This window comes from Molossus molossus, unplaced genomic scaffold, assembly GCF_014108415.1.
Source record: "Molossus molossus isolate mMolMol1 unplaced genomic scaffold, mMolMol1.p scaffold_m16_p_13, whole genome shotgun sequence".
Lineage (NCBI taxonomy): Eukaryota > Metazoa > Chordata > Mammalia > Chiroptera > Molossidae > Molossus > Molossus molossus.
In genome coordinates this window covers 420,059-432,948 of record NW_023425348.1, presented here as the reverse complement: position 1 = coordinate 432,948, position 12,890 = coordinate 420,059, and the positions used below count along the sequence as shown (strand labels likewise).

The 12,890-nt window shown below is 40.7% G+C and overlaps 1 protein-coding gene across 2 annotated transcripts in view; it reads right to left on the bottom strand.

Annotated features, from left to right (window-relative positions):
• GUCY1A2 (guanylate cyclase 1 soluble subunit alpha 2) overlaps window positions 1-12,890 on the bottom strand; it is a 462,539-nt gene that overhangs the window by 128,707 nt on the left and 320,942 nt on the right. For both annotated transcript variants that reach the window (XM_036258990.1, XM_036258989.1), the window contains exon 6: window positions 4,375-4,518. In XM_036258990.1, the coding sequence (XP_036114883.1) occupies window positions 4,375-4,518 (144 nt within the window). The remainder of the gene's footprint in view (window positions 1-4,374; window positions 4,519-12,890) is intronic.

The following is a 12,890-nucleotide window of genomic DNA, read 5'->3' as shown; positions in this document are numbered from 1 at the left end:
TCTAATCTTTACTATTTGCTTCCTTTTACTTGCTCTGGGGTTTTCTTTTTGTTTGCTTTCTAATTCTTTAAGTTGTGAGGTTATGCAGTTGATTAGAAATTTTTCTTGTTTCTTGAGGTAGGCCTGTAGTGCTATGAACTTCCCTCTCAGAACTACTTTCGCTGCATCCCATAGATTTTGTGTTGTTGTGTGTTCATTTTCATTGGTTTCCAGGATGTTTTTAATTTCTTCCTTGATCTCGGTAACCCATTCATTGTTTAATAACATGCGATTTAGCCTCCATGTGTTCATATGTCTTTGCATGTTCGTGTTGCAATTGATTTCTAGTTTCATGCCATTGTGATCTGAGAAGATGCTTGAGATGAATTCAATCTTCTTGAACTTGTAGAGATTAAGTTGGTGTCCTGTCATGTGGTCTATCTTTGAGAATGTCCCATGTGCACTTGAGAAGAATGTGAATTCTGTAGTTTTGGAATGTAATTCTCTGTAGATATCCATTAAATCCATTTGGCCTAGTGCTTTATTTAGAGTCTCTGTTTCCTTGCTACTTTTTTGTCTAGAGGATCTATTCAGTGATGTCAACGGGGTGTTGAAGTCCCCTGTTATGATTGTATTGCTGTCAATTTCTCCTTTGAAGTCCTCCAGAAAATTTTAAATATATTTTGGTGCTCCTATATTGGGTACATATATGTTTATCATGGTTATATCTTCCTGTTGTATAGATTCTTTCAATATTATGTAGTGGCTTTCTTTGTCTCTAGTTATGGTCTTACGTTTGAAATCGATTTTATCAGATATGAGTATTGCTACCCCAGCTGTTTTTTGCTTTCCGTTTGCTTGGAAATTTTTTTCCATCCCTTCACTTTCAACCTATGTGAGTCTTTTGTTGAGAGGTGGGTCTCTTGTAAACAACATATAGATGAGTCATGCTTTCTTATCCAATCAGCTACTCTGTGTCTTTTTATGGGAGCATTCAGTCCATTTACATTTAAGGTGATTATTGATATGTACTTATTTATTGCCATTTTTGTTTAGTGTGGTTCTATTTTTCTTCCCATTTCTCCTGATAATTATAGCAGTTCTTTTAACATTTCTTGCAGTGCTGGTTTAGGGCTAATGTATTCCCTTAGCCTTTTTTTGTCTGGGAAGCTTTTTATTTGACCTTCTATTTTGAATTATAGCCTTGCTGGGTAGAGCAACCTTGGATTCAGATCCTTGTTTTTCATGACCATGATTACTTCATGCCATTCCCTTCTGGCCTGTAGTATTTCTTGTGAGAAGTCAGCTGAGAGCCTTATGGGGTTTCCTTTGTAGGTAACCTGTTGCTTATCTCTTGCTGCTTTTAGAATTCTCTCTTTGTCTTTAATTTGTGGCATTTTAATTACTCTGTGTCTTGGTGTGGGCCTGTTTGGGTTCTTCTTACTTGGGACTCTGTGCTTCTTGAACTTGAAAGCATTCTTTCTTCACCAAATTAGGAAAGTTTTCTGTCACTATTTTTTTGAATATATTCTCTATCCCTTGCTCATTTTCTTTTTCTTTGGCGACTCCTATGATGCGAATATTATTATGTTTCCAGTTGTCCCACTGTTCTCTTAGGCTGTCTTCCTGTTTTTTAATTGTTTTTTCCTTTTGGTTTTCTGATTGGTTGATTTTTTCTACCCTGTCTTCTAATTCACTGATCCGGTCCTCAACTTCCTCTACTCTGCTTTTTAAACCTTCCAATGTGTTTTTCATTTCTGATATGTCATTTTTTATTTGTTCTTGATGGTTTTTAATTTCCAGTTCGCTTATTTTCAGCAAGTCTATGTCCTTATGCTGTTGAGCTTCCTCAAGATCATGGCTCTGAATCTAGCTCTGTTAACTTGCCTAACTGCTCCACATTGATATCATCTTTGGTGGAGGTCTTTTGTTCTTTCATTTGCCTTCTGTTTCCGTGTTTCACCATTTTGGCTATCACAGTGGGTTTTTGGAGTCTGCCAGTTTTCCCTGTGGGTATTGGTGTTCTGCTGTTTGTGGCTCCTTCTCCTGGATTTAGAGGAGGGAGGGAGGACCCACATTAAACACCACTGTCAAGTTTTACTTTCCTGGTTAGAGTTGCTAGCCCCGGAATGGTATTGTTATCCTCTAGGTTATTTCCTGGAGGCTAGCCGTTCAGGTTACTTGAAGAGTTTTGAGTTGTTAGTTGATTGAAAAACTCCCTCTGGTGCTCAGAGTAAGGGTATTTCCTGAGGATGGGGCAGATGCTGGTTGTTATTAAGCCTCTATTTGCATTTAAATGGCTCATAAGATGGCGTTGAATCTCCGAGGGAGGGGCTGCTGCCTCTCCCCAGAGCCCTGGGAAGGAGCAATATGGCCACCGTCCTGCATGGCTCCAACTCAACAAATGCTCTGAGCACCCTCCAAATCTGGTGTGTTCCCAGAGAGTTCCAGACCAGTCCACCCTCCCTCTGCCTGAGCTGTGGGTATTGTAGCACTCTGTTCAACCTCTGCTCTGTGGAACCACTTGGAATTTTAACCCCTAGGGTGCTGCTCACAGCTCAGACCACTGCTGTCTGTGGGCTCCCCACCCGTCACTCTCTCTTGCCTCCACAGATCCTACTAGTGTACCTGGTTATATGGTCCTATTCCGCTTCTTTTCTGTTGCTTTTTTCCAAAGATTTGTCTTTATTTTAGTTGTATTTCCCGTTTGGTCCTGGGAGATCATCTGTGTAGCTTCCATTCACTCCACTGACATTTTCCTTACTCACCGATTAATGTCTTTTAATAGTTCCAAAAGTTTTCTTTTTGCAGTCTTTTTATTAACTCCATTTGGAACCCCTTTTGAAGATATATTATGTCTTCTCATTCCCTCTGCCATGACTCCTCTATATTTTGCATTTTATATTCTCTGATTCATATTTCCCCATTTTAATTCTCTGAACCTAATATGGGTAATTTGTTCAGTTTGTTCAGTTCTAATGTTCAGTGTACTACTTTTTACTTCAGTTGTGTCGAATCTACTTTTAAACACATCCCCTGAGCTTTTTTTTTTTCTTAAGTATTATATCAATTGCTTCTAAGTTCTCTGGTTCTTTTTCAAAGCTACTATTTGCGCTTCACATTTCAAAGTTTCTCTTTTTATTTCCTTAATTATATTAAACATTGTTATTTTTATTCTGCTTGAAAATGTCCATATCTGAAAACACTCCAGATCTGTTTTTCTCATCTACTGTTTCTACTGGCCCTTAGCTATGGTGTTGTCCTGTGTGAGTATGTGTGTTTGTTCACCTTATTTTTGTTTTGTTGTAAATATCAGCCACTACATTTCCAGAGCACATTATCTGTGGAACTTCTTTGAAGATGAGATTGAAGTTTCTTTCTCTAGAGAGGAAATGATGTTTCTTAGTTTCCTCCCGTCACAGCTAATGTCAGAACACGTAATTTAAATTCACCATTTAAATTTTGTTCATTCTGTACCCATAATGTGATTGGCACATTCCTCTCTTTTCTATGACTTCAGTGTTGTACTTAATAGTCTTTAATAGACATTTAAAAAATATTTAACCCTGCATTTTAATAATTCAATCAGAAGGGACACACTGGGCATCTAATGTGCATAATGCCAGAACTAGAAATATACTCTTATTTTAGGACTTTATTTTCTCTAATTTTTTTAACTCATGCTGAGTGACCTGTTATTTATAAAATGGCTGTCTTAAATTCAAGGTTAGTTCTCCAAATGCAAGATTTCTGGTTTATAAGGATTCATAGTAACAACACATCTGGGATCCACTGGGTTCTAGCAAAACTATGTGACTTAATCCATTCCCAGAGGTATTTCCCAGACTGCAGGGAGCCATCAGTACCAAAAAGAGTACAACTCGCCAAAGGTTACATTTTCCATTTTTAAGTAGTCCTCAGTTACCTTTAAGCTCTGTCACATAAAAACTGAAGAAGAAAAAACCTAAAAACCAAAAAATTGCAGAAGGAACCCTGAGGCATCTTACCCACAGGAAGTTGCCCATGTCTTCCATTTTCTTGCTTCCTTGTTTCTCATTTTTTAGATTATTTCTCTGACTCTGATTCTTACCATCATCCTTGCTTGGATTTGGTGACCTTGTCACTGAAAGCAAGTTCTTCCTCTTGCTCTAATTCTTTAGCTCCTTTTTATTTTCTCCATGGCAATATGCCTTCCACACACCTTTGCCTATTTTAGACCACATTCCATTTGTTTTTTTCCTAGCTCTTGAGTCATCTCTAGCTACTTCTCATCCTTCTTGAGCACCCAACTTATCTAGATCTATAAGTTACAGTACATAGGATTCAGAAGGGAATGTCTTCCTCCCTTCAGTTAAACATGCATCACAATTCAAGTCATATTGTTGAGAGAGCTACCTGAATTGGTCTTCCATCAGGTGTCAGCACCTCTTCTGAAAGTTCCATCATCTTCAGGGCCATCAGAGCAATGGGTTTAGCATGGCAGAGGCTTTTCCTGTGGAGTCCTGCAGCAACACAGTATGCGTCACCTATTGTTTCCACCTGCAGCAATCAGACAAATTAAATGCAAATATATAATAATGAGCCATAATAGAAATGATTAGTTATCTGCAATCACAAATGTTGCTGAAAAACATGTCAGCAAAACATAGATAAATTAAGCAATCAGACCACTAAGTGTAATCACAGCAGAGTTTGCAAACAGCCTCAGTCTAATACTGACATCTCACTCCATAGCTATTTATCAACATTATTACAATGGATGATCAACGAGACAAAGAACAGCTGAAATATAAAATAATTATCCTCTGGAAAATAGAATTGTTGGTATTTCACCTGGGCAATTTCCAAATAATGACCTTTTTCAAAGCCACCCTCTCTTCTTCCTCAAACCTTAAATATTTGTTATAGTTCAGAGATGAGAAATTACTATGCAAAAATCCATCCATAATCCTAAATTAAAAAGTTAATATGCACTGTGAGCATTTTTCTGTTCTAATTCTCTTGTCAACATTCATTCTGAATGGCCATTGTTTTTATTCAATATTTTAAATATTTATCACAAGTTAAAATCTCCAAATTTCCAAAGTATAGAATATGGCATAAAAATTAAGTACAACTTGTTTTCAGAGAAAAGGTCACTCGTTATCCAAAGTAAATATGAGGGTGAAATCCTCAAGTGTTCCAATATTTTAATTTGAGTAAAGTGACAAAAAAATTTATAAAATGCTCCATTCTAATGTCACCTTTTCTCTGACGTCCTCCATGGCCCTTCTGTTACATCCCAGTATAACAAATCCTTTCTGCTATGCTGTTTCACCACTTTCCATACCACTTTACTAGAGCTTTCATCATACGCTATAATCAGTGTTCATGTAGGTATAATCAATATGTATTCCCTGTTATGATGTGAGCTTTTTAAAAACAAGACCAGACTTCCTGTCAAGATAGAGGCATAGGTAAATGCAGTGCTTGCCTTCTCCCACAACCACATCAAAATTACAACTAAACTATCCTTCAGAACCACCTGAAATTGAGCTGAATGGAAGTCCTACAACTGAGAAGTTAAAAAATCAGCCACATCTAGATTGGTAGGAGGGCAGAGGAGGACAGGCTGGCCCCATACCCATGTGTGGCGGATAAAAATCAGGAGAGACACTTCAGCTGCAAAGATCCTCCTTGAGGAGTGAGGGGTCCCCCTCCCACACTAGGCAGCCATCTCAGGGTTCCAGTGCCAGGAAAAGAAGTCCCATAACTTCTGGCTGGAAAACCAGCAGAAACGGAGACTGAGGCTGCTGAAGTTCAGGCAGTTCCTCTTAAAGGGCCCGTGCATGTACTTACTCAGACCTGCTCCCTCTTAGCTCCAACATGGAATAAAGGCAGCTTGAAAGGCACCAGAGATATATGGGGAAGAACTGAGTTGTTTGGCATAGGGACAAGAACTGGAGAGGCAGCTTTCTCCTGGGCAGATGTGCTGGTGGAGGCTGTTGTTCCTTTGGTGAGCCCTTCCCCCACAAGGCAGGCAGATAGTCACCATATCTGGCACTCCAGCAACCTGGCTCACACTGTTTGTCCAGCTCTGGTGATTCCCCGAGACACTGCCCCACCGAACTTTCAGGCCCACCGAACTTTCAGGCCCACCCAAGCTATTTTCAGTGGCTTTACCATAGGATTGGCCTGTTTTGGCTCTTGCTTCAGATTCTCCTAAATTCTCTGAAACAAGCAGCATCTGGCCCCAGTGAGCCCCATACCTCTCAATAAGTGACTCAGGCTCAGCACTAGAAGCATCCAGCCTTGGTTCACAGCTTGGCTTCGCCTGGGCACCTCCAAGCCCAACACAAAAAGCAGCCTTCGGAAGATTGCTTTGTAGCTTATGCCTGGTGGCCCTGAGTAGAACACAGGCAGTGGTGACCTTGCCTCAGAGCCAGTATATCCAGTGGACAGCTTCAGACCATATCGAAGCACCACCACTCAACCACCTCCACAAGTGACACACTCAAGGAATGGACTCAGGGTACCACTGCCTTGCCGAAGTAAGTCTTTTTCTGTATGGTGGGCCCCTGCACAGCTGATCCTCCTAGGCAGTCATAGGTTGGTGGTTAGTGGGCACAGCCTGTCCTTGCAGTTAATCAGCCTGAGTAAAACCCTCCCATTGATGTGGCAATAGCAACCAAGACTCAATTACAACAGAAGGGTGTAAAGTCCACACAAGGGGTGCACCTTGAGGGCCCAGATGGGTGACGAGGAAGGCTGTGACACTGGGCTCTACAGGATACCTACTGTAACAGGCCACCCTAAAAAGCCTAGGAGACACAGAAACTCTACCTAACACATAGAAACAAACACAGGAAGGCAGCAAAAATGAGGAGACAAAGAAACCTGTCCCAAATGCAAGAACAGAACAAAATTCAGGAAAAGAATGAAATAAAATGGAGATAAGCAATCTAACAGACACAGTTGAAAACACTGCTTATAAGGAAATTCAATGAACTTAGTGAGGGTCTCAAGAGCATAATAAAGGACCAGTAAAAAATGAAGAATGCACTAGCTGAAATCAAGAATAATTTACACAAATTCAATAGTAGAGTAGGTGAAGCCAAGAAGCAAACCATTGATTTGAGATATAAGAAAGTACAAAACACCTAATCAGAACAGCAAAAAGGAAAAAGAATCTAAAAAAATTGGGATAGTATAAGGAGCCTGTGGGACAACATCAAGCATGCCAACATTTGCATCATAGGAGTGCCAGAAGGAGAACAGAGAGGGCAAGAAATTGAAAACCTGTTTGAAAAAATACTAACAGAACTTCCCTAACTTGGTGAAGGAAACAGACATACAAGTCCAGGAAGCATGGAGAGTACCAAACAAGATGAACCCAAAGAGGTCCACACCAAGACACATCATCATCAAAATGCCAAAGGTTAAAGACAAAGAGAGAATCTTAATGGCAGCAAGAGAAAAGCAGTTAGTTAACTACAAAGGAGCTCCTATAAGACTGTCAGCTGATTTCTCAAAAGAAACTTTGCAGACCAGAACAGAGTAGCAAGAGATATTCAAAGTGATAAAAAGCAAGGACCTACAACCAGGATTACTCTATCCTGCTAAGCTATCACTTAGAATCGATGGCCATATAAAGAGTTTCCCAGACAAGAAAAAGCTAAAAGAGTTCATCACCACCAAACCAGTATTATATGAAATGTTGATGGGTCTCTTCTTGAAGAAGATAATAAATATGAACAAAAAATAGCAATAAATACATATCTATCAATAATTGAATCTACAAACAAAATGAGCAAGCAGAACAGAAACAGACACATAGATACAGAAAACTTTGTTGGTTCCCAGATGGGAACTGCAGAGTGCAGGGGCACCAGAGAGGCCTGTGCAATCCAGCAGGGACTGTGCAATCAAGTTACCCACAGGACTTGTGGGGTGCTGCAGCACCAAGGAGGCTTGTGCTATCTACTTACCCCCAGGACCTGCAGGGTGCTGAAACACCAGAGAGGCCTGTGCGACCCAGCAGGAACTGTGTGATCTAGTTACCCTTGGGACCTGTGGGGTGCTGCAGCACAAGAGAAGCATGTGCTACCCAGCAGGGACTGTGCAATCTAGTTGCCCATGGGGCCTGTGGGGTGCTGATGCACCAGAGAGGCCTGTGCGACCCAGCAGGGACTGTGCCATCCAGTTACCCAGGGCAGCTGGATCTCACCAATCTCTCTAGGGCTCAGGATTCCCACTGCTCTTGTGAGCTACTGGACCACACAGACCTTTGTGGAACCCCAGGTTCCGCTGCTGGCAGCTGGGGAGTGCTGCTGCCCCATGGGCCTCAACTCCTGCTAAGCTTCTGTTTTAGTTTTTGGGGATGGGTCTCAGTTGCTGCTCTGTGCTTCTGTTGCCTGGGGATGGATGATTGTTCCCCAGCCTCTGCTGCTTGGGGTATATCTGGACTCTGATCCGGCTGCTACTATGGGGGAAGGTGCTGGGCTCCTGGCTCTGTACGGTTTCTGCGGCCAGCACCTTGGGAGCTCCACTACTGTGCACAGGTCTGTGTTGGCACAGAGTGTCCACTGGTCTGATGGTACCAGGGTGCTGGTGGGCTCAGGTTGCTGGGCCCCCCAGGGAAGACCCAGGATCTTCCAAAATGGTGGGACCTCCCAGAGGTGCAGGGAGAAGTGCCCTGAAGGGCCCCCTAACAAGGTAGCCAGCTGTTCCTGTCCACAGCACAGGGACCTTGACCTTCTACTCCAAGATAAATGTAAAAATTGGCAAAGGATTTTGTGTTTATAGAGGAGAAATGGTAAATGATCACGCAGTAGATGTTTGCTTGCTGAGTGTCTTACCAGAAATCTTTTTTGGAATAAAACATTTGGTAGCTCACATTGCATTGTCTTTCTGTTCTTAACATATGGTTTTATTTCCACTTTTCTGTCATCAGAAAACAGGTCTTGAAGTGAAAATTTTGAACTTCATGATAGGTCTGAGAGTTTTGGAATAATTTTTTATGTGTATTTTCTGAAAAGATTTCGATAAGCGAGTGATAATTTTGGCATTTCTAGTTCCATGAGTTTCTTAAGAATCCTCATCATACTGTCCAAATGAATGGTCACAGAATTCAATGCAGTGCATCTTTTAATACTGTAGTGTTGGAATACCTTCACATGAAATTTAATTACGGATACTACATCTTAACTAATAGAATATCGTATAATTCTTGGTATATTTGATAAAAGCATGTCCGGTCATTTAAAGGCAATTTTTTTTTTCTACACAGATCTACATGGCACCAGAGAGGCCTGTGGGACCCAGCACCCATAACATAGGCATAGAGTCCGGACCCCAAAGGGACTGTGTGATCTAGTTACCTGCAGGACCTGCAATATGCTGGGGCACCAGGAAGGTCTGTGTGACCCAGCATGCACAAGATAGGCATAGAGGATGTGAAAAACAGAGGCGGAAGGAATAGAAGCTACCCAGATGATCTCCCAGGACCAAACGGGAATTACAACTAAAATAAAGACAGATCCTCGGAAAAAAGCATCAGAAAGCAGCACGACAGGAGCATATAACCAGGGACACTGGTAAGATCTGCGGAGGAGTGAGAGGGTGGTGGGCTGGGAACTCACGGACAGCCGCAGTCTTAGCTATAAGCAGCGCCCTTGGGGAATAAAGACCAAGCCTGCTCCACAGTGCAGAGAGCCAGAACAGAGCACTAAAATAGCCACAGCCACCCACTGCAGATGGGAATGCAGACTGCTGCAGCTACTATGGAAAACAATATGGTGTTACCTCAAAACATTAAAAATTGAACTTCCATTTGACCCAGTGATCCCACTTCTAGGAATATACCCTATGAAGCCCGAAACACCAATCAGAAAGAATATATGTACCCCATGTTTGTAGTAGCACTATTCACAATAGCTAAGATCTGGAAACAGCCCAAATGTCCATCAGTAGACTAATGAATAAAAAAGCTGTGGTACTATGCAGCTATAAGAAAGAAAGATCTCGCCCTGGCCGGTTTGTCTCAGTGGTTAGAGCGTCGGCCTGCGGTCCTGAGAAAGAAAGATCTCTTATCCTTTGAGACAATATGGAGGGTCCTGAAAACTATTATCCTAAGTGAAACAGGACAAACAGAGAAAGACAAGTATCATATGATCTCACTAATATGTGGAATATAATGAACATAACAGTCTGAGGAATGGGGTTGTCCCAGAGATGTGAAAGTGGGGTGCAGACTGACAATCTGTAGAAGAGGAGGTGGTGGGGGAGAGATAAACCACAGAACTTATATGCATGTATGCATGAATAATAGACATGGACAATAAAGCTGGGGACAGGGTGGGGAGGGAGAGAGAGGAGGAAATTAGTTGGGGGTGATAAGAAACATCTGTAACAAAAATAAATTAATTAATTATTAATAAAAAAAAGTGGAAGCATATACCTTGTTCATGGATTGGAAGAATTAACATTATTAAAATGTCCATACTATCCAAAGCAATTTATAGATTCAATGCAATCCCCATTAAAATACCAAGGACGTATTTTCTCAGAACTACAACAAATAAAACAAAAAAAAAACCTTGAATAGCCACAGCAATCTTGAAGAAGAAGGACAAAATAGGAGGGTTCACAATACCAGATATTAGGTTATACTACAATGCCACTGTAATCTAAACAGCCTGGTACTGCCACTAGAACAGGCATATAGATCAATGGAACAGAAGAGAGATCCCTAAAATTGACCCAAGACAATATGCTGAATTAATATTTGACAAAAGTGGCAAGAGCATACGATGGAGTAAAGACAGCCTCTTCAATAAATGGTGTTGGGAAAATGAGACAGCTACATGCAAAAATATGACACTAGACCACCAATTTATACCATATAAGAATAAACTCAAAATGGACAAAAGACTTAAATGTGACTTGTGAATCCATAAAAATCATTGAAGAAAATGTAGGCAACAAAATTTCAGTCATCATATACAGCAGAATTTTCACTGATACAATGCCTATGGCAGGAGGCACAAAGGAAAAAATAAACACATGGGACTACATCAAACTAAAAAGCTTCTGCACAGCAAAAGAAACAACCATCAAAATGAAAAGGGAACCTACTATATGGGAGACCATAAAGGTCACCAAAACATAGGAGAAGGGGTTAATTTCCAAAACATACTGAGTTCTCATACAACTCAGCAAAAGGAAGACAAAGAACCCAATTAAAAAATGGGCAGAGGACCTAAATAGACACCTCTCCAAACAGTACATACAAATGGCCAAGAGACATATGAAAAATTGCTCAATGTCACTAATTATCAGAGAGATGAAAATTAAAACAACTATGAGTATCACCTCGCACCTGCCAGAATGGCTGCCATCAACAAATCAGCAAACAACAAGTGATGGCGAGGGTGTGAAGAAAGGGGACTCTAGTACACTGCTGGTAGGAATGCAGACTGGTGCAGCCACTATGGAAAACATATGGTGTTCCCTCAAAAAGTTAAAAATGAAACTGCCATTTGACCCAGTGATCCCACTTTTAGGAATATACCCTAAGAAGCCTGAAACACCAATCAGAAAGAATATATGTACCCCTATGTTCACAGCAGCACCAGTTACAATAGCTAAGATCTGGAAACCACTCACGTGTCTATCAGTAGATGAGTGGATAAAAAAAGCTGTGGTACATGTATACAATGGAATACTATGCAGCTGTAAGAAAGAAAGATCCCTTATCATTTGAGATGGCATGGAGGTACCTGGATAGTACTGTGCTAAGTGAAACAAGCCAAAAAAAGAAAGACAAATATTACATGATCTCTCTTTTTTGTGGAATATAATGAACTAAACAAACTGATGAACAAAATTGACCCAGAGACATAGAGATAGGGTACAGACTGACAAACCCCAGAAAAGAGGATGTTAGAGGGGGAAGAGATAAACCATAGAACTTCAATGCATGTATGTATAACCAATGAACATAAACAACAAAGCTGGGAAAGGGGCCGGCGGGATGGGGAGGACGGTGTCAATGGGGGGGAAAGGAGAAATATCTGTAACAAAACAAATGATTAAAAATAATTTTTAAAAAAGCTCTGGTACATGTACACAATGGAATACTAAGCAGCTGTAAGAAAGAAAGATCTGTTATCCTTTGAGACAACATGAAGGGACCTGGAGAGTATTATCCTAAGGAAAACAAGCCAATCAGAGAAAGACAAATACCACATGATCTCACTTATTTGTGGAATATAATGAACAAAATAAGCTGATGAACAAAATAGGCCCAGAGACATAGAAAGAAAAATGGTTCAGGCTGACAGACCTCAGAGTAGGGGGTTCTGGGGGAGGGCTGAGATAAACCAAAGAACTTATATGCATGTATGCATAACCAATAGACATAAACAACAATGCTGGTAGGGTGTGGGGGCGAGATGCAGAAGAGGGTGTCTGGGGAGGAGGAGAAACATCTGTAACAAAAATAAATTAATAAATATTGAAGTAAAAAAAAAGAATGGCCTTTAGTAAAATGTAAAATTCTCACAATTATTCATAAACACCCAAAATATAAAAAGAAAATTCTAGAAGACATTTCCAAATCTGAATGCCTTAAAATAACAAGGGTTTCTTTCTAATCCATGCTACAAATTTATGTGGGTTAAAAGATTCGGGCAGAGAAGAGAAACACTGTGCTATGCCTCTTCACCTGAGGAACAAGGCTAATAGAACTTCCTCACCTGGAGCAGGTTGTCAAGGCAGAGGAAAAAGAGGCTCTGATCAATATATACAATGGGTATACTTAAAGCTTTACCCAGATGTGATATATAGCTTCTTCTCAAGATCTATTCACTGAAGCAAGTCACATGGCTATGCGTAATATAAAGGGAAGGGGAAAATGCAACTAACCTTGT